This window comes from Delphinus delphis, chromosome 3, assembly GCF_949987515.2.
Source record: "Delphinus delphis chromosome 3, mDelDel1.2, whole genome shotgun sequence".
NCBI lineage: Eukaryota > Metazoa > Chordata > Mammalia > Artiodactyla > Delphinidae > Delphinus > Delphinus delphis.
In genome coordinates, this window is record NC_082685.1 from 91944612 (window position 1) to 91972334 (window position 27723).

General features: G+C 36.1%; 1 protein-coding gene across 2 annotated transcripts in view; it reads right to left on the reverse strand.

Annotated features, from left to right (window-relative positions):
- Nucleotides 1–1480: 1480 nt before the first annotated feature.
- The window catches only part of FAM174A (family with sequence similarity 174 member A), a 35464-nt gene continuing 9221 nt past the window's right edge, over nucleotides 1481–27723 (reverse strand). Inside the window, exons 2-3 of one of the 2 annotated variants that reach the window (XM_060006988.1) lie at nucleotides 14459–14593; nucleotides 1481–2068 (exon numbers count right to left, since the gene is read on the reverse strand). In XM_060006988.1, coding sequence (XP_059862971.1) covers nucleotides 2065–2068; nucleotides 14459–14593 — 139 coding nt within the window. In that variant the 3' untranslated portion in view covers nucleotides 1481–2064. Of the gene's footprint in view, nucleotides 2069–14454; nucleotides 14594–27723 lie in introns of those variants that run through there. The other variant, XM_060006989.1, reaches the window with a different exon arrangement.

The window sequence follows — 27723 nt, forward strand, 5'->3', positions numbered from 1 at the left end:
ATAAGGTGTAGGTTGAGTACCCAACCCAAGGATTTGATTTCACAGTAGTAGTTACTTACCTAATAATTATAATTATGAGAAATTAGGCAGAAAGAAGTGACTTGATTTTCTAGCCACATGCAGTGGTTGGTCAGGCTTCCAGATCAAGTGTAGAACAGCTATATACTCCAAACCTATTCTTTCCCTCCATTTACTCCCCTCCTGAGCTGTGAATGCAATTACACTAGTTTCCATTGATCTCTAATTTTGGTTAGACTCTTACTAATAAAACAGCCAAAAGGAGGTACAAAAGGGAAAGGAGAATAGTTAACATGTTTTCAAACATCAAGATATCACCAGCTATTTTATAATGTGTATTTAGCTTTGTAGGTGAAAATCCTAACCATTTTATCAGCATGCTTGTTACACATCTAATGAAAATTTATTTACATAGCTAAATAAAATTTTTTGTACTATCTGGCACTTTAATCAAAGTGTGACTTATGATGATGATTAAAATAGATTTGCAGTTCAGGAATGACTATATGAAAGTAATGAAATAAGAGCGTTTTTAACCAACATGTCAGAATTTCACATTCAGTTAAAAGATATTCTTTTTAAAGTAGTAACCTAGAGAAACTATATATTTCTTATAAAGTTGCCAGTTAGCATGTAGGTAAAATGCCAACTAAGTTGGCATTTTAAGTGGCCAAATACTCCAACTTACCTCATTGCTAGAGGATTACCTAACCTTGCCTTGCTGAGCTCTAGAGTGGCTCCAGGGTTTGTTTTGGCCAATAAAATGTAGATGGAAATGAAATATATCACTTTAGGGCAGAAGCTTGTGAACTAGCATGCAGTTCACCACATCTGGACATTTAGCTACGAGGCAGTATTCCAGGCAGAGGTTTCTCCATCAGCCTTGGCCCTGGAGAAAAGACAATGAAGAGCAGAATCACAGTCCATAACAAATGGGCAGGGTAATGAGAAATAAATCTTTGCTGTTAGTCCACTGTGATTTGGGGACCATCTGTTACTACTATATGACTAGCCTATCCTGACACACACATTTAAATTACCTCCATGGCCCCTCTTGGCAAAGGAGTTTGTGACCCATACTTTTAAGTTCTCCTCTAATTTTTAGAATGTGAAAAACTGAAGCTCAATAGTGTTAAATACATGTTCAGAAGATAATGAAGTCAGTCTCTGTATCTAGGTCTGTCTGACTCCAAGGTCTATACACATACTTTAATTCCTTACTCTTCTATGTCATAATGTGATGGGAATGTTTTCACCGTTACTTTTCTCTCTCTCACAATACTGTAAATATATTAAATGGCTTTGAAATTCACTGGTTTCTGAAATATCTAATCAAAGTAGTATCATAATTTAACAAGGAAGTTGCTAAAATACAGTAACTCTTTTTGACAGATTTTTCTAGAAATCAAATAAAATACATATGTTAATATGTAATTCTATAGTGTTGTGTTTATCTTGTAAACACATTCTGTACCACTTTAAAAGTATTTTAAATCATATTTATTGTTTTGCATACAACTCAGACATTTTTAATATTCAAAAAACCCAAATGCAAAGTAATAAATTTGGCTTCTTTTCCCCACAAAAATGGGAAATACATCTTGGTAAAGAAATTTTTAAATTGTTTTTACACACCAGTTGTTTGTTGGGAATTATAGTTCCAGGAAAAAAAACAAAACAAAACCAAACCTTAACTGGCCAAAAAAAAAAAAAAATTAACTGATTAGTATGTAAACAGTTTACAATAATAAGGTAAGCAAGAAAGAAAAACTGATCAGAAAATACCCTGCTTTAAAGTAATTTTCAAATTTCTATTATGGTACAATTTATTCCCAACAACTCTGAGCCCATTAAGAGCACTTCTACACAGAGAAATACATAACAAAATGATACAGTATTTATTGCAACAAGAAATTAATTAAAGGTTATCATAATAGATGTAACTTAAATACCCCCCCATTGATAAAGTGGCTTTTTATTCCTTAAACATAGAAATTCTGCTCTTCATTGTAGAAAGATGAAGTCCTCTCATCAAAAGGCACATTTTTATCTGCAAGGAAAATAAAAATACTATAAATGCCCATCCTGGAACAAATTTAAACACATTTAAAAATACTCCCAAAGATTTGAAATGACAGAAGATAATGAAAGTATCTAAGGAAATGATAATGAATGGCACCAATAAAACACATGATTACTTTGTCTATATTAATTATATCAGATAATATTCTTCAAATTATAATTCTAACTTTTTCAAAGGAATTTTATATATAGTTATTGTGGGTAATTAAAGGCTATTTCATAGTCATACTAAAGTTATATCCTTATATAATATTCATAAACAACTTTAGTTGACTTAAGTATACAATGTAGTTATTTATGTATAGTTTCTATAAACACAATTCTTAACTGATCCTATGTCTAAACCTTCAGAAATGAGGATTAATTGAAGTTGCAGGCCTGGAAGTATATTCAATGAAACAAATAAAAAATGCTTTTAATATTTATAATACAGTTACAAAATTTATCCATACAGAATATAAGTTTTCTCTAAACTATATAATGGGCAAATTTGCCCATTTTCTTACCTTATTGACTAGTTTATGGTAATATGAGGCTATATTTTCATCACATATTTTCATAGACTTTAATTCTAATTATACATCAGGCTCTACTGCTACTTAATCCAAACCATAGATTCCAAGAAACTTCTGCTAATAAGAGCCATTACAACCAAAAGCACGTAGTCCAACCAAAGCCAAAGGTGTGCAGATTTTACTAACTTAATAAACCGTCCTTTATAATCATCATTAACACATAGAACTTCACTGGAGATACCTATGAGAATGAGTAATACTCTCTTCCAACTTATTGTTTTGTCTGAATCTTTAGTAAGCAATCTATAATAGACCTCTAAATGATTAGATTATTACAAGCTAATGAGATTCTAATAAATTTTAAATTGAGGGTAAATTTAAGCTTTTTAAATATATATTGAAGGTCATTAAAAAACCTGCTACTCATGAACAATAAATAATTCCTCAGAATTCATGCCTACATTTAGTGACCCCCAACTCCAAACCCAACATTTCTCTTTTGCCAGTTGCCAAATTTAACCTTCAGAAAATACTCTGAATAGCCAGAGTGACATATTATAAGCTGTCTGCTCAATATTTATTATCTCCTTTTTGTTTGCTAATAAAAATACTGATTTTTTTGTGAGCAAAGTAGGGTGGCAGTCTGTTGGGGGGAAGGGGAGAGTTCTGAGAAATTTTGATTTCCTGATAAAGAGACAGACGTGGCTTGGGTTCTTGCCTCTCACTATTTTGTTTTCTGGAATACAGATGTGATGGCTAAAATGGAAGCAGCCATATAACCACGATAAAACAAACATCAGAAAAGATTTGGGAAAACTGCATAGATGTAGAGATCCTGTAATCAAACTGCCATTGAATAGATGCCAGGAGTCAACTCCTGCATACTTCTTATGATAGGAAAAGACTTTCGAGTCTCTGTAATTCTAGGTTCTCTACTACTTGTAGCAAGAAATAGTCAATCTAACAGAAGCAGAAAGCAGGGACTGAGGGGAAAGGGAAATGGGGAATTGCTACTCTAAAGGGTATGAAGTTTCAGTTATGCAAGATGAATAAGTTCTAGAGACCTGTTAAATAACATTGCACCTAAGGTTAACAATAGTGTATTATGTAACTAAAAATTTGAGAGGGTAAATCTCATGTTAAATATTTTTACCACGTTTTTCTATGAGGTAAAGCAAGTCTGTAGTATCAATATATTTTATGGAAACCTCAGTGTGAGTATTTTTCAAGCTTCAAGAATGTTCTGTCTCTACACATTATGCAATGATACAATAAAAAAAGACATTTTCAAGGACAAACTAAGAGCTCACTGGGAAAATCTTAAACTATCAAAATGGCTATTAAACCAAATCAAGTTTGAAAGGAAAAACTGTCCTAGTGTAGTCAAGAGTATTGTTATTCTTTGTTCATTTGAATACATTTGCAAATATTAGATTACTGGAGTTTTTTTTCCTCCCCGGTCCTTTTAAAGAAGAGATAATATCTTTGGATTTTAAAGAATGAACACTATCTGAGAATGATGGGAAAGGTTAATGCCTTAATAATTGTGTTTAGGACTTTTTCTGTCCATAAACTTGAGGTCCTTGTCCCTGTACTGTCCTGCAACCCCATTCACATAAATCAGCCTTACAGGTGGCTATGCTCTGCGTCCCACGCCCAACTATCCCACTATATACCTCAGAGAGTCTGCAATCCAGACTATCACGGCAGAATATAAATCCTGAACCAAAGCAGTAAGTAAACATTTTATTAAATAGATCAACTGCTATATGAACAGAAACTTGTGATTCAACTGTTCTGTAAGTTTCCATTTGACAGAATTAGTTTAGACCAGATCAGTCAAACACTTTTGCTCTAGGTCTGTACTGTCCAACACAATAGCAATCTGGCAATTTAAATTAAAATTTCAATTAGTTAAAACCCAATAAAATTAAACATTCAGCTCCTCAGTCACACTAGTCAAATTTCAAATGTTGAAGAGCCACATATGGCTAGCGGCTATCATATTAGACAGGGCAACTCTAGACCACGTGCTGAGATGAGAAAACAGCATTACCAAACAGAATTTAATGTTACATATCATTTGTTGAAATAATACACAAATTATTCATGTTCTTAACCAATAAGGACACTGTGATGATGAATGGAGCAAGGCAAATTTTCTTCTAAGGCTCAATGTCCACAAAAAAGTAAAACATACAAAAACCCCCAAAACCCTACATGAAGGTTCTCTTTTATTACCTGTTTAAATAATGACAAAGACAGCATAGTTCCCTTTAAATGGGTAAACTACAGACTATCCTACTAGTAACACACACTGGACATCCTTAAATACCAATTTCTATCTAAAATAAGCATTAGTACTTTGACATATTCCTATACATATTCTATTTACTTTGAATAACCTTAGTGTTTATTCTGATAAAATGTTATGCTCCACATTGAAAGAAGTGATTTAGAAATTAGAACTATTTTCAAATTGATAACTGTTTGAATAAGATCTTCTTAATGAGAGTTTCTGGTTAACACACTTATATCAAATCTGCTTCCTGACTGTGATATGCTGATGTTAATAACCAGAAAATACTTTGTAGCTAAGTAACATTGAGCACAAATGTAATGAACACATACAATACAATACTAAATTTAATGAAGCAGAATGGAAGTAGCTAAAAAGCAAATATAGAGTTTTTAAAATTACATACTTGGCAGAAATCACTAGAATAGCCTTGAAGTGATAGCAGTACTAGCTTTTAGAAGCTGCTACCAAGATTGCCAAAATGTCCTTTAGTGTACCTCAATATAAAATAATAACTTTACTGTTCAGCAGAAATCAAACAGAATAACAAGGTATTTTTTCCACTTGTTTTGTGTTGTAAAGCACTGTTTTAAACTGCATTTTTGAGACTGCTTATGAGTATTTACTTCCAACATTTTTTTAAAGAAAAATGAAGGTAATTTTTAGTTAATATACAGCTGTCTCTGATTACTCATCAGTTTTTCTATTTGAGAGAGCTAAAACGTCCTACACAATTGTTAAAGAATTGATATTTGGTTTTCAGTTTTATAATTCCTTTGCACAAAATGTTTCAGTAACCAAACAAAAGAAATTACCTCTAATATACAAAATTAGGATATCAATAGCAAATTCAAGAGAAGTCATATTAACTAAACTGTTTGAGCTATTTTTTTCCACAAACCTACAAATTTTCCCAATTTGACTGTATTAACCTCCATGCTTAAATCTAGTGGTAAGGATGGTTAACTCCTCAATATCCATTCAACCCCAGATAATAATTCTGAACTAATCATGGTACTTCCATTTTTCTTGCAAGTGTTTAGTTTAGGAATGATCACATAACCAATGATATGAAAAACAAAAACAAAACTCTTTTAAACAGAGTTTCTGGGGAAACTATTCTCATTCCTAAGAAGGAGACACAAGATAGCTGGTCCCTAACTTCCACTGAAAATTACTATTCTGGGCATGATTATAGGAACTGCTGGCACCATCCTATTATTGGCCTCAGAATGAAGCCCGCACCTGAAGATGGTCAGAGTCAAAGGGATCACAAAGAACAGAAGCCAAGAGCCCTGATGTACTGTGCCTGGAGTTGGCCCTACCTGTTATATCTTATTACATGAAATAATAAACTTCCTTCAGGAAATTTAGGTTAAACCATATACTAGCAGTTTCATATGGTTCAATCTAATGCAAAGAAAGTTAAAAATAAGTACTCCAAATTCTAGCCACCAACAATTACTATTAAAATTTTTATGTACTAAAAGCCACATTAAAAATACCCCTCTCAGAAAGAGCTGACTACAAAAGGATAGTTTTATACTGTGATGAAATTTTAAGCAAGGAAATTAATTTACCTCTCTGGAAATGACTTGCTTCCCGTTATTTTGTGGATAGAATTTGGAAAATGAAGATGAACTAATTTTAGAAAGCACTTAAACAATGAAAGAACCATCAGTAAGACATGATCCAACAAGAATCACCAGCAGTTATACTGTAGACTAATATGATTCTGCACTGCAGTTGGCAAGGCAGGCAAATAATAATATTTATATTCCTAATTTTGGGGGTCCCCTTTGAAAAATGAACAATAGCGAGTGCTTGTACAGAAGACAGAATGAACAGACTTTAGAATTATTCTTTTTATGGGTATAAATCAAATAAATATTTGAAAAATGAAATGAGATTTCAGCAGGAAGAGAAGCCTAGATTACTTAAACGCTCTGAGCCTCAGTTTTCCTATCTTTTCCCCTGCAGAGCACAGGCTCCGGATGCGCAGGCTCAGTGGGCTGGCCCATGGGCCCAGCCGCTCCGCGGCTTGTGGGATCTTCCCAGACCGGGGCAGGAACCCGTGTCCCCTGCATCGGCAGGCGGACTCTCAACCACTGCGCCACCAGGGAAGCCCTAAAGCTTTTTTTTTTTTTTTGCGGTACGCGGGCCTCTCACTGTTGTGGCCTCTCCCGTTGCGGAGCACAGGCTCCGGACACGCAGGCTCAGCGGCCATGGCTCACGGGCCCAGCCACTCCGCGGCATGTGGGATCTTCCCAGACCGGGGCATGAACCCGTGTCCCCTTCATCAACAGGCGGACTCTCAACCACTGCGCCACCTGGGAAGCCCCAGTTTTCCTATCTTTAAAGTGAGAGCAATAGAAACTACCCTGCAAGATGGTCTTGATGATTTCATTGTTAAGGAGCCTAGCACAGTGTCTGGTACATCCTGCACTAAGGCAGGTATTTACTATCAAGTGATTATTATAATTACACCTATTATAGTTCTGCTACCCCACTCTGTCCAGGTTTCCCCCTGGCTCAGTGATAGGACCCCTGCCTGATTTTATCCCTCTTAAAGACATTCTCTCTACCACTGTCATACATTCCTTTGCTTTTTTCTACCATTTATATGACTGCTCTGGGAAGCCCTTCCTGAAAATCCTCTTTCAGGGCCTACGAAGACCTTGTGATACACTCTCCATATAAGTAGTGATTTTTCCCTTTTATTGAGAGCAACAAATGGCATTAACCATGATTATCAGCTGTTATTAAAGTGAGTTACAATAGGATCTATACAGATAGTCCCCAACTTATGATGGTTTGACTTAACAATTTTTTTTTGACTTTATCATGGTGTGAAAATAATATGCATTCAGCTGAAACCATACTTCAAATTTTGAATTAGATCTATCCTCAGGCTAGTATTATCTTTCCTCTTTTGTGATGCGGGGCAGTGGCAGGGAACCATGCTTCCCAATCAGCCATGTGATCACGAGGGTAAACAAATGATACACTTAAAACCATTTTGTACTCATACAACCCATCTGTTTTTCACTTTCAGTGTGGTACTCAATAAATTACATGAGATATTCAACACTTTATTATAAAACAGGCTTTGTGTTAGATGATTTTGCCCAACTATAGGCTGATATAAGTGCTCTGAGCACATTTAAGGTAGGCCAGGCTAAGCTATGATGTTCAGTTAAGTTTGGTTTATTAAATGCATTTCCGACTTACGATATCATCAGTTTACACTGGCTTTATCAGGACATGTCCCCATTGTAAGTTGAGGAAGATCTGTGCATCTTTCCCACAAGATAAATTTGAAATGTTGAATAAATTGATGGCATAATGCATGTTTAATATCTAATACCAACATTGGAAGATCAGAGAAAGTCCTGCCCATTGAATCTACTTCAAATGAAGTAATAGAGTTTGGACTGTATATCTCAACAGAAAATAATCTCTAAGTTACAGAAGGTAATAGGAATACAAACACACCTCTGTCCACACTTCTCTGAAACTTCTGTCCATTACTAGAAAAGAAATGAGTCTACCTTCCTCAAAGTGAGAGACAGAAAAAGAGGTCGATGTGTGCATAGACCTTGAAAAAAAATCACAGTAGAGATCTAAAATCAGTGTAGGTGTTATTTAATGCTGTTTGAAGAAGAAAATAAAAGGGGAATAGAAAAACTGGTCTTTGCTTCTTGGCACCCTGAAATATCCATCTTATTGCTCATTTTAAAAGGTGCAAAAGTAGGTCGGGCTTAGAGAAGAGCATTACCTCTGGTTTTAGCAAGGTCAAAAAACAATAATTGGGAATCCTAAGTCTAGCTCAGACTTCTTTGTTCTGTATTTCTGGCCTATGTATGTATATCTATTGTTAACGACGTGAAGCTGGGCATTTTGTCCATTTTTGTTCACCACTGTATCCCCAGAGCTTAGTAGAGTACCTGGGGATACATGGGGATATCATTGCTCTTAGTGAAAAAATGAATCCATCCAATTTGCTATGTCCTCTGGGATATCATAGGCACCTCCAATACTCATGGTTAAAACTGACCTCACACCCTTTGATAATAATCCCACTCCTATAAATTTACCCTGAGCATATACCTCCAATAATATAAAAATATGTATGTGCAGGTTTATTCATTGCAGTATAATTTGTAATTGCAAAATCATTGAAAACTACCTAAACATCACAGCATAGGCAACTGATTCAATAAATCATGATACATACACAACATGGAGTATTATGTAGCTGTGAAAAATAAAATCTCTATGAACTTATGTAGCATGACTTACAAGAGATACTATTAAGTGCAACCAAAAAATATAAAAGAATATACACTATATGCTACCTCTTGTGTAAGAAAGCAGAGAAACATAAGAAACAACATATTCCAACCAACTTTCATCAAAAGAACCACAGGAGGACAAACCAGAAAATAATGAAGTTGATTATCTACAATGGGTGAGATGGGAAGAATGGAGTGGAAGGGATATGAGGGAGTGCTACTTCTCTGAGTGTGCCAGAGAGTGAGTGGGTGTATATTCTTAAAATTTTTTGGTATAGTTTTTACTTTTGGAAGCATGTTAGTGTTTTTCGTATTTAAAGAAAACAATAAAAATGGGAAGGACAGAATAAATCTAAAACAGAAGCAAGCAAATGACTTAAATTATATTTCAAATGACTATTACAACCACATAGAAGAGGGGAGAAAAAAAAGAACTAAGCCAAATTACTTACTGTATCTGACTACCCTCAGTCCTGGGCAGGATGAGGCTCTGAGGAGAAAACTGCAAACAAATCCTAAACTCTTCTTGGTAGATTTGTTTATTGTAGTGCTCTAGGAAAAGCAATTCTGAAACTATATTAGTTTTATTATAAGATTGAGCAAAGAAGTAAACATATTGATGTTGCTGGGAGCCAGGATGTTGCTGGGAGACATTCTTAACACAATGAACAAGAAAAATGCCACTATGGAAAAGGAAGAAGGCAAGAAAGAACCCAGTGGGGATGGACTGGAATGGTAGAATGGGAGGTGTGAAGTAATAATATCTAAAGTATGCACATATATGCAAATATGCATGTATAAGTGTGCACGAGTGTGTGTGTGTGTGTGTGTGTGTGTGCGCATGTGCGCTTATGTATACATTTCATAAGCTTGTCTGCTGACAGGGCCAAGAAGCAAGGACGCCCAGTAACAAAGAGCTCACCTAGTACCCAAAGGAACTAAGCCTCCTTGGAGAAATGGTTGATTCCATGGCTGTAGCAGGGTAGGTACAAAATGAGCCTGGAACACCTTGTTAGGCCAAAATGTAAGGAAGTGCTTAAAAAAAAAAAGGGAGCAAATCACAAGTGCACAGAAGCCAGCTTGAAGAGGCTCCCACTGGCAAGTACATCAGTGAATTATAAACCTTTGAAAAAAGAGAAAATCATGATTCCATAATGTCAATAAGTAGATAGATAGGTAAGTAGATAGATAGTTAGATAGGCACACGGATAGGTAGAAAAAGAAGAAATGAGGGTAAGCTCTTGCTTACAGTACAGTGTCCATGCTGAATGGTAAATATGGAGGAAATGTTGTGGTTGGAAAATCATTATTTTGCAACTATCATAGTGAAGATTAGATCAGGCAAGAATCATGACAAATGGGTACTAAACTTAGGGGGAAATGTTGATGATAAGCAAAATATTTTCATGATTTTAAAATGTCTATTTATTAGTTGCAAAGGGGAAAAAAACAGTGCATACTAGAGAAATTAGACAAAACCTTGAAGAGGTACATCACAATTACCACTGCTACTAAAGGACAGATGGACACTATGTGTCTCCAGATACAATATCCTGAGAAGGATGTAGAAAGATCTATGTAGTATTTCCACCAAGAATGCATACTCTGAATCTAATTGTAAGGAAATACCAGAACATCACTTAAATATAAAATGAGAGGGATGCAATCTTCCATATCTATATTATGTGAGGAAAGAGAGAACACAAGAGAACAAATAAAGTAAAATGTAAAGGAAAGGTGATTCTAGATAAAAAGTTTAGGATACTCTTTGTACTATTTTTATTCCTATAACTTTTCTGTAGATTTGAAATTATTCCCAGACAGAAAGTTTTTTCTTTTTAAGTAATGTATGAACATATGCTCTTTGAAGAAAAAAAAATCAAATAACATAGAAGTATATAGAAGGAAAAGTAAAAATGAAAATGAACTGTCAACCCCCCAATCTCACCTCTTCCCCACTAGAAGCTAAGCTTCACAAAGTCAGGATTTAAAAAATTTGTCTTTTCTATTCTGTTGCTTTAATGTGTTCCAAGCACCTAGACTAGTGCCAGGCATTAAATAGTTGCTGTATAAACTAGCTGCTACATCATTCATTTATTGGATGAATGAATGAATGAATAGGTAAGTACACTTAACAGTGTGCTGTTCTCCTTACTTAATCTAGACATATGTACGTTAAAGTTTATTCTAAGTTTTTTAAGTAAATGGTATCATAATACTAAAAAATTCAAGCTGATTTCACTATCAATTATCACTGATAATTATCATTATCATTACTACCAAAACTGCTTCTCCATTATTACCATTTCTCTCTCTTTCACCCCCCAAACACAATACCTAAATCTTTTTGATAATACCTTTCAAAGCCTCTTGAATAATTCACTCCTCTCTACTTCTCTTGCTATCACCTAGCACAGGCCACCCCATGTACGTGTACCATCTAACGGGTCTTTTTCCTGGTCACCTTACTCCTTATCTTACTCTTCTCCAATTCATGCACAGTAATCTTCGAACTATAGCTTTGATTGTTTTCCCTGTCTTAAAATTTTCCAAGTGTCTCTTTGTAACCTGTAGAATAATTTCTAACTGATTAACATGGATCACAGCCTGCCTTCTGACTCTTTGTTCTGCCTTACCCTCTTCCTTTTGCATTCAAAGCTCAAAAATCATTCATCCACCCATTCATTTATTTCACACATATTAATATAGCATATATTTAACTTCTTTGAGTTTCTTGAATACACTATACTATACTCTTTTGCTTCTGGTACTTTGTGACTGCAGTTCTGTCTCCAACTCCTGCCCCTGTATCCACCTTTCATTTAGCTAATTTTTACTCATGTCTCAAGTCTCAGTTTACATGTCACTTCCAAGAGGCTTTTCTGGACCATGTGTTTTTGGTTAAGTGTTCTGTGCCCCCACTATTGGTTCTCACACCACCCTATTCTTATTCTTTCTCTGTTTATGTAACTCTGATGAATGTCTACCTGCCTAATGGAATGCAAGATTCATGAGAAGCAGGGCATAAGAGAGGGATAAATATGGGAGAAAGGTCTGTGATGAAGCAAAATACAGAATAAAAGATGGCTACAGGTAACTATATCTCATGGAAACTGTCCCCTTCTTTATGCCCCTCCTACCTTCCCTAGTTCTGTCCCTCTTCATCACTCCTAGGCCACTTTCCCCACTACTACAGCACAGATCTCGTTATCTGATTACATATATTTCAGTCAAGCGGCATCAATAGTTCTCCAATGATAGCAGGGCACTACCAAACTCCTTAAAAGACTACAAAATTCTTCTGGGCTTCCCTGGTGGCGCAGTGGTTGAGAGTCCGCCTGCCGATGCAGGGGACACAGGTTCGTGCCCTGGTCCGGGAAGATCCCACATGCCGCGGAGCGGCTGGGCCCATGAGCCACGGCCACTGAGCCTGTGCGTCCGGAGCCTGTGCTCCGCAACAGGAGAGGCCACAACAGTGAGAGGCCCGCGTACCGCAAAAAAAAAAAAAAAAAAAAAAAAAAAAAATTCTTCCTATTTTGCTAAAAAAAAAAAGACCTTGCCCATCCCCATGACTTGTCACAGCTGATCCCCAGGTATAACACCTTTCATGTATAAATACATGTGCACACACAGCAGGCTGCATTCCAGACATTTTCTACTGCTTACATTCTGAACAACTATCATTTTTCACAACTACTAAGCTCTGGGTGGTTGCTTCTGACTGTCAAGCACACTTAAAATAGACAAACTGGGCTTCAAATTCAGTTCCTCTTTGGAAACAACCCCGACTTCCTAAGTCAACAGCTTCCTTTTTTGTGTTCCCTTTCTGTGTGTGTACGTACAGAAGAGGTACCTTGTATGCATTTAGCTTTTTAAAATACTACAAATACCACACTCTTTAAATACTATAAAAACTTTGCTGAAAATTAAAGGAAAATAATTATATAAAAAGTGAGACTTCACCCCCCATCCTCCTCAATGAGCACCTTCTGTAGGGTGAGCCCAAGATGAGAGAAATGGTGAGGTGTTCCCTCAGTCAGTCTCAGTTCCCAACTGTATTTCACAATTACTGTCATTCTAGTGTGTAAAGATAAGTATCTATTACACACAGTGGCTCCTAAATGCATGCAGGCAACTTCATCAGGTTCACACCTAAAGAAGCAGTCAACAACTGGCAATATTAGACTTAATGGGCATTGTACAATACTTTATAGGCAATTTAAGGTCTTTCAGGGGGTATATTTGAATGTTCTAAATAAACTTTAGAATATTCTAAATAAAAAATTTTTATGTATTCTATTCATGTTTATTTTCACTAAGAGACTGAATCCCTAATGAACAAATACAGTTGTTTTGTTCATGTTTATATATCAGGTCTCTAATACTATTTTATGGCATTTCATGAATGTATTTTTATTAAATGAATGAATTACCAGCAACTAAAAGCTCATATGTATTTGATTTAATAGCCCATTTTTTGTTGAGTCTTTTTTTTAACACCCAGATTTCTGTACTCTTTCTATATGCACCTGATTCTGGACTCCAGTTTTCCTTCATCCAACTAATTTCCTCCTCTATTTCAACATGTCTTTCCCTATTGAGTGGAACCTTTATTGCCTCCTTTCCTCATTCTATTTGCATTGAAACTAGTCTATATCCATATAACTTTGTTTATCCAAACCTTTTAGGAAAGGTCTTAACACTCAGTGAGAATAGATCTGAGAATAGACGTTATAGCCACACTGTCAGACCACTGACGATTAGTCCCACAATTCTGCCAAAAACACTGTTTACAAATAGAATAACCCAGACTAAAACCAAAATATTTTCAGAATGCAAAAAGAAAATCAAGTTTACTAATCTCCCTCCCTCCCTCCCTCCCTCCCTCCCTCCCTCCCTCCCTCCCTCCCTGTCTCTCTCTCTCTCTCTCACACACACACACACACACACACACACACACACACACACACACACACAGAATTATTATTATGCAGCAGTTAAAAGGACCAAGCTCTTCAAGGAGATTTACAATAATGATTTCTTTGGGGGATGATATTCTATTGTTTACATCTCTTTTAGCAAAGCAATGCGAATGTGAGCTATTTGTTGGGTATCACAAAGAACTTCATTAAATAGAACTGAAAATAATCATTTAGGATACAAACTGTTAAATGAAATTCTACTTTATTTTTTCAGTTTACTTGTCAAAGTACCTCCTGACTCATGGAATTAAACTGCTCAACACTTACCTTCGAGGATGATTGACATCAAACAGTGTGTTATCATCATCCTCATCATCTTGTTCTAAAGGTGTCAATTCCATGTTTTCTATGTTAGTGTCCAAAACTCCGTATCTCCTAGTCTTTCGGTTTCTTCTTCTCATCCTATTAAATAGAACATATTAATGAATAAAAATTATTTGAATATGGTATACATGATCTTTATACTTACTTGTAAACTAAAAATAAATTATCCCAGTTTCTGACATTGGAGGCATTCAATATCAGAATGGTTGCATTTCAGAAACGAAACCAATTTACCACCTAGGATTATCAATTAAACAAAAGCTACTCCTGTATGTTTGTGTGCCATCACTATTTCTTCTGTCTGACATACCTTCTTCTCTTTCTGTCAACGTATAATGTTGACAGATAATCCCTCAAGTCTTAGTTCTGGTACAATATTTTTACTGAAGGCTTATGTTCCAGCCTTCTCCCCATCTCCTCCATGCCTTACCACTGTGCAGCGTTAGGTACTTTCTGCCCCACTATGAAACTGTATGTATATATGCACTCAAATTCTAGACTAGGTAGCGTACACTCCTGGCTGCATATCAGAATCACCTAGGGTATTTTAAAAAGCTCCTTACTCGGGCCGTATCGCCATACAATTAAATTATAATTTCCAGGGATAGGAACTAGACATCAATAGCTTATTAACATTCTACAAGTGTCTCCAATGTACTGAAAGCCACTATCCTAGATCAATGGTTCTTGAAGTGTGGTTCTCTGGATCAGCAGAATCACAGTCATCTAGGGGCTTATTAGAAATGCAAATCCTCATGCCCACCCGGACCTAGTGAGTAAGAAACTTTGAATTTGGGGCCCAGAAACCAGTGTTTGAACAACCACTCCTTGTGAGTTTGATGCACACTAAAGTTTGAGAACTACTGCTCTAGAGGAGAGAAAATATTTTAATATTTAACTATTATCTGTATATATATGAAGGCGTCTCATGATTTAGAACCCTACTGTCTCCTTCTCTCTCAAATAACTTGTTCTTTTCCTTCTAATTATTTATCTCAGTTTGCATTTATGTGTGCTACGCATGTATTTATTTGAGTGTTTATTTGCCTGTCTCTCCCACTAAGTTGCATGAGGGGAGAAGCCATACTTATCATGTTCAGCACTGTATTACTACTTTGTAGCACAGTGTCTGATTAAGATTCTCCTTAAATATTTGTTGAGGGTCTGAGTGACATCATATTCTAGTTCAGTGATCCAAATCTGACCCTGAAATCAATGCCTATATCACCTCCAACGTAACAACCTCAACTCTATACACAGAAAAATGTTTCTATACAGAAAAATACAGAAAAATGTTTCACACAAGTATCTATGGGAGTTTAAAAACAAAACAGAAGATAGCAAGTAATAACAAATAAGTTTACTTAAATTCTGATTCACTTTGTGTGAGGTAATAAGTGTGATAAGAAATACTACAACTATAGCACCAAGTATAGAGCAATACGAGCCTCTGTAAAAATGATAGTGGGGACCCCTAGGAGACAAACTGTCCCGTGTGTGTATATATATTTGAGCCTTACTAAGAAATATTTGAGTCTTACTAAGCATCAGGCATTGTGCTAGCTTCTGGGTATAAAGTACCTGGCTGAGTGATCAAAATTTACAAAATATTACTAACTTTAGGTAAAAACCAAGATAATTTCCACTAATTACTGCCTAAAAATCTATTCTATGTGCCCACCCAAAGATGGTAGAAAAGGAAACCGAGGTTTAAGTATAGTATTTAGAGCTACAAATATAACCAGTGAAAGAGTTAATACTAATAACTGGCAAAAATGAGGTAGAACTGGTGATGGTATGAAGTATAAGCCTGTCTTTATATAGTGAAAAATTACATGTGTTTAGTTGTTAAATTTACAAGTATATATATGTGTGCATGTTTCTATGCATTGAATATGTGTGTATGCTGATAAACATACACATCCACACATACCTTATGTAGACCAGAAATCTAAACTTTTTTCTGTAAAGGATCAGGCAGTAAATATTTTAGGCACTGTACATCACATATGGTCTCTGTCACACATTCATCTTAACTTCTTCAGTTATTATTTTGATTTTTTACAACGCTTTAAAAATGTAAGACACATTCTTGGCTCATAGGCCTTAGAAAAACAGGTCAGCAGACTGGATATGGCCTATGGGTCAGTTTGCCAATCTCTGATTTAGACTTATGAAAGTAATTCACAGAAGAACTAAGAACAGAAATGATAGAAGTACTGACACTGGAAGTAGGAATAGAAAGGTACAGGGGAATTATAATTCACTATTGGTCTTTTTGAACCACGTGATTTAATAACATTTGCACGCATTGCTTTGATTTTAAAAAGTGAATACATAAGAATGAGTGAAGCCACTTGGCAGCTTAAGTTAAGAATATTCAGAGTCATAATTTCTTCTCCTCCCTTTTGCCAGTCTGTTGCTCAACTTTCTAAACCATATGGCTTCCAAACATTCTGGCATTTCAGTCATGTGAAATTATTTTTGGAAATAAACTAGATTCTTTCAAGTCACATATTACATATCAAATAGTCAATATGTTAATAACCAAGTCATTGTCAGTCACAGCATACCTTGCCAAGTCTTTAAAAAGGAAATGATATGAACATAGAGTTTAAGGACTTTTGACATCTCAGCTGACACTCTTCTCCACTTCCAAGGTCATCATCATACCTTGAATGATTTTCCAATCTTTCAATGAGTGGCTAATCTAATCTGCCCAATAACACTGTTTTCTCTTTCTGTTTAAACATTTGACTGCATTGGTGTGAGCACTTTATCATTTATTTCAGCTTCTACTGTCTTTTAACGTGTATATAAATACCACTTTCTGAATCCAAACTCTTTAATAAGAACCTACTTCATATGCAAAGACTGTGTACTCTCAGGCACCAAATAAATAGGGGAATGCTGTTCAGTTAAAATGAATTTAGTATTTTAGTAAACGTCACTAATTCATACAAGAATAAGTCAAATAAAAAACTATATATTGTTAAATAGAATTTAAACTTGAAATGCAACTTCCCTAAGAATGTCTTTCCTAAGTCCAAGGATATAGGCGGTGATGGCTGCATGGTCATGACAGCTTTATGGCCATAAAAACATCAAATATAATAAAACACATCCATATGCAGTGATTTTTCTCAGGGAAAGCCAGAAACACTTATAAAGCTTTAAAATTATTGGGGTGATTCAATGAACCGCCTACTTAAAATACTAATAAATATGAAGTGAAAAATACAATACACATAAAAATATACTGAAACTTTAAGTAAAAAGGCTACTTCCATTTTTTAATATGCAGTGTACATTATTTTTAAACAAAAGAGAGGAGGATTTAAAATTCATGCAATTTTAACAGCTATGGCTCTTATCCTACAAATTAATGTTTTCATTAAGCTCATGATGCCCAATTTGTCCAAGTATGTTAATAACTACATACATATAATCATAGATATGCACAGTTTTCTACCAGACATAGTAAACGCATAACTGCAACATGAAAAAATATTTTGTTGGCTCTTCAGTTAACAAAAAAATTGGGACTTTATCTATAAATGTGTAGAGAGGAAAATATGGAAGCCTAAGAAGGCAAAAGAAAATAGCAATATGGTTTATTATTATATTGAATTATATTCATTCATCACATGGCAATCACAGGTAAATGATCTTGATTAGATACCTTCCAGGTATTCAAGTTATTATTCAAATAGCTATCTAAAATAGATGCAGATTCCTCTATGTTCCATTATACTCAGGTCGGTAAGAATTATTTCTGTTTAAATAACATGTAAAAGCTACAGTAGAAAAATAAAACTAAACTACTAAGTAAGGTTGATAAAATTTTATGTAAAAATGTATGGTGCCACATAAAATAAACACAACAGAATAAAACTCCATTTCATTTTACTACTCTGTGAAAGGGAGAAAACCAATCAATGTAACCTGCTGTAACTTGCTGTACCGATCTGATTTTCTTGTTTTAACTGAATGCCTGTAGGGTATTATTAAGTAAGGAATTATATAAGTAATATTATTTCTTAATTTCTTCTATTACGCATTCAAAACTGACTGAGGAATATAGTATTTAGTGTATATTTTATAGACATACACTCTCCTATATGATTAGGCACAACGATAAAGCAGAGTAAATCTTAATAAAGGTACGACTAATGATACAGAATTTGTTTGCCTTGACTTTTTTTGGCAAGAAAAGTGAATTACTGATCAAGAATGGTTTTGGAACTCATTTTTTTTTGCACTGAGACATAACTAAATAAAAATTGGTGAGCCACAATTTTAGTTGTCTATGATATTCATGAAGAAATTCAACCCAATATATAACACACAGTAAAAATTATTTTATCTGGAATCTCTCTCATCTTCATCTCCCATTCACCAAACCTAATCACGTTTTTCAAGAAGCAGACACCAGTAAGAGATGAGTATGTTATGAGTTGAATTGTGTCCCCTGAAAATTCATATGTTTAAATCCTAATCCTTAGTTGCTCAGAATGTGATGTTGTTTGAAAACAGGGTCTTCACAGAGTCAGTCAAGTTAAAATGAAGTCATCAGCATGAGCCCTACTCCAACATGACCAGTGTCCTTACAAAAAGATGAAATTTGGAGACAGATATGGATACAGAGAGAACACCAAGTGATCATGAAGCTGGCCCATCTAAAAGCCAAGGAGAGGGACCTGGAACAGAACCTTCTCTGTATTAGTCTGCTCAGTTTGTCATAACAAAATACCATAGTCTTGATGGCTTAAACAACAGAAATTTATTTATCACCATTCTTGCGGCTGGGAAGTCTAAGATAAAGGTACCTGCAAGATAGGTTTCATTCTGAGGCGTCTTCCCTTGGCTTGTAGGCAGCTGTCATTTCACTGTGTGCTCACATGATCTCTTCTTCAGGTGTAAAGGAAGAGAAAGAGAGCAATCTGGAGTCTTTTCCTTTCCTTATAAGGGATCAGCTCTATTAGAGAGGGCCCCTCCCCTATGACCTCATTGAACCTTTTTTGCCTCCTCACAGGCTTTATCTTCAAGTACAGTCACATATGAATTTGGTGGGGGGGGGGGACGTAAACATTCAGTCACTCCCTCATAACTCTCAGAAGAAACCGACACTGCCAATACCTTGATTTCGAATGTCTAGCCTCCAAAACTGTGACGTGGTAAAATTTTGTTAAGTTCACCTAGTTTGTGGTACTTTGTTATAGCAGCCCTGGCAAACTAATACAGTATGCAGAAGATTTATCAGGGGAAATGCTTCTGAAGGATAAAGAGGGAGGAAGCTGGAGACGAGGAGGAAATCCTACAGAGGGTGATACAGGTCTGACACCTGTGAGAGTAGAAAGGAAGGATGACAGGATAGGAACAGCAGTACCAGTGCAATGCAATTCTGAGAAAGTTTTGACCAGACCAATGGTATGTCCTTAAGCAAAGGTTGCCTATTAAAGAAGGGAGTCCTCTTTCAGTCACGATGACCAGATTTGGCTACATTCAATCATTGGCTGGAAGCAGGTTTAGGAATCATGGCACTGGCATGGATGTTGTGACAGATCCAAAGCTGTGGAAACTAGAGGCTATCCCCACAGCAGGGTCTCTTAAAGGGAGGTTTGATCAGTGTACTTCCACGGCTGCCACAATCACAAAGTCCAATTGACTGAACTTCCTAAGAATCACTGAAGTTCACTTATAGTGCTTACCACTGCTACTATCTATGGCCTTAATTATTAAAATAGCTTTATAACTGTCTACCTCTGTCTACTCTGGTCACTCAGCAATCTCCCCTCTAAAATTACCAGTGGTTTCCTACTGCTTGGCAGTAAATGATTCTGTAATAAGGCCTATAAAGTTCAACACAGGATGGCTCATACTTTTCTCTCTAGCCTCACCTTGCTCTTGACTCTACATTCTACTTCACTTTCTATACTCCATTGACAAAGCCTTCCCTCATTCCCTCATAATAGCTATGCTTTCTCTGACATTGGCACCACAATATTGCTGTGGTACTGCCTATTCATTTTACAAGGAAGCCTTCCCTAATCTACCCGCCTAGGTCACAAGCACCTATTATTGGCTTCCATACCACCCATACACATATCCTTTGAAGAACTTATCAAAGATGTACTTGCACACTTATTTTTGTAACTTTTTATCTTCTCTATTAGACCATTAATTTCATGGGAACAGGAAATAGATCTGTTCTTATCCCTCTGCCTACAGCACACAAGGACTGGCATAAAGCATATGCCTAGGGCTTCCCTGGTGGTGCACTGGTTGGGGCTCTGCCTGGCGATGCAGGGGACGTGGGTTTGTGCCCTGTTCTGGGAGGATCCTGCATGCCGTGGAGCGGCTGGGCCTGTGGGCCATGGCCGCTGAGCCTGCACGTCCGGGAGAGGCCGCAGCGGTACCGCAAAAAAAAAAAAAGCATATGCCTAATAAATATCTGTTAAATTATTTAACTGAAATATTCAGATTCGCAATAGGTCTTGCATTTTCTCTGTATAACAAAGACACCTACAATTTTATATGCAAATCATCACCTCTGGTACAAGAGAAGCCAGAAAGAATACCATCTCCAGAACCATACCACAGCAAAACCTAAGGGATCTAGCCAATTTTTATATTGTAATTTGGATAATAGCCCCCTGGCTCAGGACACACACAACACACACAACACACACACACACACACACACACACACAACACACACACACACAACACACACACACACAACACACACACACACACACAACACACACACACACACACAACACACACACACACACACAACACACACACACAACACACACAACACACACACACAACACACACACACACAACACACACACACAACACACACACACACACACACACACACACACACACACACACACACACACACACACACACACTGCTAGAATAATTAAGCATATTAAACATGCATTCACTCCAGGACCTCTAAGATACTCATTTAGGATGTTTTAGGTAGATTAGCCTACCTGCTTTAGCCCAGGTGATTCTCATATGCTACCTCAATTAGAACCACCAATATTCAACTTGTATCCTGTGCTGTGGAGTTTCATTTTTATCTTTTGGGTATGTAAATTTACCATATTATAACATGTAGTTATTCTTCATTTACACACTAAATAATTGAAGTTTATCCTTTCAAAAGCCAAACTATTGTTTTTCTTTTAAAATCTCAGCATTCTACATGGAGCCATATCCAACACTAGAGCTATCCATGCCTTAATATATAGGATAAAATGAGTTAATTCTCCTCTTTTTGATCTCTCAAGGATCATTGTAATTATATCACTTTAGTGTAAAGCAATGGTGCTGTCATAAATTATTGACTCCAAGTTGATAGACTACAGAACTTTTGAATCTTTTTGGCTTCTTTTCATAATTATTCTTGGGTCCTCTCTTTTGGCTTGTAAGTTACCAGGCTCTGTCACTATCACAAGCTTGACCAAGTGCAGCACTAAATAGAAGATTCCCCAGCAAGGTATCCTGCCACTCTTCATCTCCCGTAACATGTTCACTGCTAATACCTAAAAGTTAAAAAAGAAAAGATCAAATGCATGTTTATCTATGTTTAGGTTATTGGAATGTTGCTTTCTCTGATAGACCCCTTTTCTAAACAAGCTCCCTGTAATTCAGCATGTACGATCAGTTCTTGTGTTTAGATCTGTCTCCCATTTGACGGTATTCTGGTAGATACCCCCAGGTGAAGTAAACCTTAAGTAAATGTCATATAGCTTAGCTATGAAGTATCCTACATGAAGGTGCACAGCACATAGCTCCCTTGTCATCTTTCCTCTTTGTCTTTATATAGATTTCCTAGTGTTCTCTTTTAGGCCCTAGAATTTGGGATGTGAAGACTGATAATTCTCCTGACCTCCACCTCTAACAGTTCAGCATGGGTTTATTCCCCAACCGACTTTAAAGTCTTATTTACAAACCAGCGCCTCTAAGATTCATCCCGCCTCACCTTTGACTGGCTCTATGACCAACATTCTAGCAGATTTCTCTTACAACCTCCTTTTTTCTCCTTGCTCCCACCCCATCTCTAGCCTTGTCAGACCTAACCTCTTGCTGATTATAGTTTAAGAGGTCAAACACCACAGAGTATGGTATGGGGGAAATACATTTTTTTACAGAAAATACTGTAAAAAAACCCCAAATATATTACAATAGCAATTCTAGATACAGAAAAATTTCACTAAGAATATTACTATTTACCGAGTGTGCACATATGTCAGGCATTGAGCTAAGCAGCTTGCAAGCATTACCTGATGTAATCCTCACAACAATCCTATAAGTATCCTCATTCTAAACATAGAAAGTCAAAGCTCAGGAAAAATTAAATTTGGGACAGTAAATGGTAGAGCTAGGATCCAAATACAAGCAGGTTGATTCTCAAGTCTAGGTTCTTAAACATTAAGCTATACTGTCTTCCTAATGATTCAAAGTAATTCTAACCAACGTCCAAAATTAGCTACCAAACAGTCTTCTGATCCCTTATACAATGATCTTGCATTATACCAGTCTGGATATATTGTTTTAAGTGAATTGCATTTTCGGGTTCATCCTTTCATGGTAAAAAGTAATGACTTGGTAGCTACTTACAATAATAAGTACATTTATGATGTTCTGGTTAGGCCTCTCTTAGTTTTGATCAATGTAACAGTATCTGCTTTTGTTTATCCTAAAGGAAACTCTCTTCTGCCTTAACAGTACCAAGATTTTGGTTAGACAGCAATTGAGCCCAGCCCTAAGAGATATATAATGATCATAATAATTGGTGCAACCAATCATGAAAATATAATTTCCCTTTTGCCAGTCATTGTCTAGGGCTAAGTAGATGAAGCAGTTCAGACAAATGAGACAGAAGGGGTTAACTCAAGTAGTGGGGTTTCTGGGAAAGATTTTTCTCCTTGATAAAAAAAGAACATAGGAAGAGAAGGCCTCTTTTCAGGCCCCCTGCCCTCTTTCCTATTTGAGATACTATTGTGTGGGAACATAATGCTTAAAGCTGAGGTAGCCAACCCATGGTGAGACAAGGAAAGAAAAAGCCAGAATCCTTGATAATCTCACAAAGTCACTGAACTAAGCCTAAGCCTGCTCATATTCATGATAAGAAACAACTACAAAACATGTCCCTATGTTAAAGTCACGTTTAATTGGATATTCTATTACTCACAGGTAAAAACCTCCTAACTGATAAGGGCGTTGAGCATCCTAGCTTCTCTGAGTTAGGTTACCAGTGTTCCATCACCCACTTGTATGTTTCCATATGATTCTCTTCATTTTAAGAATCTGGATTTAAAGGTGGCCCATATGATAACTTGTCCAACTACTTCTTCACATAGTCCATATTCAGCACCATTCTATAAACACTTCCCAACGACTGTGTCATACACGCAAATGGTTTACTGATGTGCCAAAACAAAGATCTCCTTAGCCCTTTGGAGTAGCTAACAGGGTCCAACGTAGACAGAGATCAGGGCAAATAGTCTCAAGCATTTACCCTACATGAATATCAATTTCTAAGTGTGGCATGGCACGAAAAAGGTGGGGGAGCACTACCCTGGCCCAAATTCCCCAACAAATTCACCTCATTACTTTTATCTCCCAGAACTGCACATGATAAATATTGTTTAAATACAGAAAACCCCATTATCATATGTAGAAGAACAGACTAAAGAGATAGCTTTAGAAGCATGAAATCATCTGTGTGAAACTTCTGAAAATTGTAAATCACTATAGAATTTAAGGACTCTTTCATTCAATTACAAATAAATAAATAAAAAGAAGCACTCTCAGAAGCCTAGATTTTTGTCCTTATTATAAGAGAAAATGGAAAAGATCCATGGAAAAGACCAGAAAAGAGTGATAAGAAAAATAATAATCATTATCACTAGTAAAATTCATTGAGCAGTTATTATGTGCCAGGAACTGTGCTAAGTACTTGGTATAGGTCCTTGAAACAATCCGTTCTGGTAAATACTATCATTTTCTCTATTTTACAAAACCTGAGCTGAACTTTAGAGCTGCTGTGTAACTTACTCAAGAGTACACAGCTCTTGGGATTAGAACTCAGAAAGTCTGACTTCCCATAAGACTATACTGAAAAGGGGTTAAAATAGTAAAAAGGATCAGAAGCCAATAGAGGAAAATTACTCAAGAATTAAATGATTGGTAACAAATGCAGTAGAGCTATTCAGAATAAAGACCCTTCTGGTAGAATAAAGAACATTTGGTAGCTTGGAGGTGATTAGTGACCTTACAGACTGCTGGTCAAATTGCATGACACTTTTTGAGCCACCCATAGGCTCAAATGCCACCCATAGGCATTTTAAACCGCTAGGCTAAGAAATATCTAGCAAGGTGGGTATGAATAGTTCATATTCCTCCTTGATTCCTAGAGCAAAGATGGATCAGGGAGGTGTAAATATGTTGTTTCGGTGATAGTATTCTTTTCTTTTTGCACCCATATTCCTTTATTGGTAGTATCTCTACCACAATAAACTGTCTGGTGAGATGATAATTAAGATTCCCACCACCTCTGCCAATAGAGAGACTTAATTTATTTCTCCTTCCATGGAATTTGATTCCTAAGCTGAGGGACAAAGAAACTGAAAACTACTGCGTATCTATACAATGGTATGTTCCTGCAAAGAAACCTGTGTGGTATTTTGATGTCTTGTCTCCTAAGCTGACTTAGTTTCTGCCTGTTCCCAGAACCGATTCTCCAGTTTCTCTTTAACTTTCTGAGATCTCAACATTCTTCCAGTAAATCCCCATTAGTTTAAGTTAGCCAGGCTTGTTCTATCTGTTTAACTAAAATAGTAACTGATAGAAGCAGTAATCTAATATTCCTTTAATATTAGAATGAAGCATGAAAGGAAAAGTGTACAGGAGGAGAAAGATGGGGAATGTTATTTCTTTTGAAAAACGTAATAAAATAATTGTTTTCCCTACCCAAACATTTATTTTCTCAGTCTAATCAAACTTAGTTCATTTACTAAATGTCTGAGTGCAAACACTGTACTTAGCCTTGGATAAAAAATGATAAGTAGGGCTTCCCTGGTGGCGCAGTGGTTGGAAGTCCGCCTGCCGATGCAGGGGACACGAGTTTGTGCCCCCGTCTGGGAAGATCCCACATGCTGCAGAGCGGCTGGGCCTGTGAGCCATGGCCGCTGGGCCTGCACGTCCGGAGCCTGTGCTTCACAACGAGAGAGGCCACAACAGTGAAAGGCCCGCATACCGCAAAAAAAAAAAAAAAAAAAAGAAAATATAAGTAAATAGCCTTTGTTCTCATGTTTTTGAGTCTTCCCCAGACTCACACTGATCCCCGACAAGAACTAAGAACGCTCATTCATTAGGCAACTACTGACTCAGTGCCTACCCTATTTTGTACATAACGTTCAGCACTGGGGATATAATAGAGAATGAGACAGCCTCTTCTCATAAAGACTATGTATTAATCTTAGGAAGCCTACTCTGTTCCTTCTCTCTCTATATATTTCAATTTCTACAGAGAGAATCTAATTGTTATTTGGAATATTTCCAGACTCAAAGTGAAAGTTATCTCTAGTTACACATTCATTATAACTGAATTAGATTAAAGTAAAACAATATGGACATTTCATGGACTTCAACTACTTTACAAGTAATATATTCTGTGTTTTCACATATCAGTTAATGAAATGATGATTTTGGCCCATTCTTCCCCCTTGGCACAAATAAATAATGCTGCTTTGTTGTCACAACTATTTTGGAAGTTGGGGGGTCAAAATGGGCATTCACCAAAATGAATAGTTTTCATCCCATAATCTGGAAGCAAAAAGCATAAGTTCTGAACATTGCCCAGACATTGTAAGCATCAGTCAAGCTTTGGACATCAGGTGGCCAACTAAATTTAGGACTTGGACTAAATGAATGTACTAGATGCTGGTTAAAGAGTCCAGTTTTTCTTAGCCATAGGTTCAGAATTTGGCTGTTAACACACAATATTAGTGAGTCATCCAACAGAATCAGACTGAAAAGACTGTACCCTTCTGAGCTTTACAGAAATGAAGATAGAAAATCAATGGCGATAAAAAATTATATATAAGATTATACATAAGGGGGAAGCAAAATGAAAAAAGATCATCCCCAAAAAGTTATCATCAGACCCATTATTTATATGTATATGAAACATAACACTTAGGATACTCTGGATATTTATAGAAAATATACAGATACCATTAACTAACAATTATATAGTGGGGAAAGTAATTACTGCTTCAATTTTCTTCTAATATTTCTTTATATCAAGAAGAAAGTCTCAGTTTAGTGGTAATATGTCTGTAACACCTCATTTTCTAACTTCCTCTTTAATAGAAAGTGGGCCTGGATTTGCTGGGTTTTGTGAACCAACAGTATATAACTCAAATAATATTGTTTCCACCAGTGGTTCTCAAATGTTTTGATCTTAAAATTCCTTTCCGTTCTTAAAAATTATTCAGGACCCCAAAGAGCTTATAAATATGTGGATTATATATATATCAATTATGTGGATTATTAATATGTTAATTAAACCTAAGAAAACTTTAAAATATCATTTGCTTTTTAAAATTAGAATAAATCCACTACATATTAACATAGTTTTTTTGTGAAAAATACATTATCAAAAAGAAAACAGAAAAATGAAAATTGGCATAGATTTAGATTTTTTCAAATCCCTTTAATGTCTGGCTTAAATGGATAGAACTAGATAGAAAATGAAAAGAGAGAAAATAGAAAACAGCTAGATTTTCATATCTGCTTCTGCCTTCAATCATTTGCAATGTGTTGTTTGGTTGAAGGATATAAAGAAAATCCAGGTTCATGTAGATATGAGCTTGGAAAAGGGAGGTGCATTTTAATAGTGTTTTCAGATACTGGTGTTTATGCTATTTTGATAGTACACCAAAACTCAACAAGAAGTAGTTTCTTAAAAGCTAGTTGCAATGTGCAATTTGAAACTGTATCAATGAACTTCTTGTGCCCTATAAACTTAGAATGTATTATTTTGAAAATAGTTTTGATCTTGCAGATCCCCTGAAGAGGTCTCAGAGAACCCTCCCACCCTCCAGGGTTCCCTGGACCACATGTCTACCACTGGCTTACATTGTACTTCTTCAATCAGTTATTTAAGCCAAGGGATG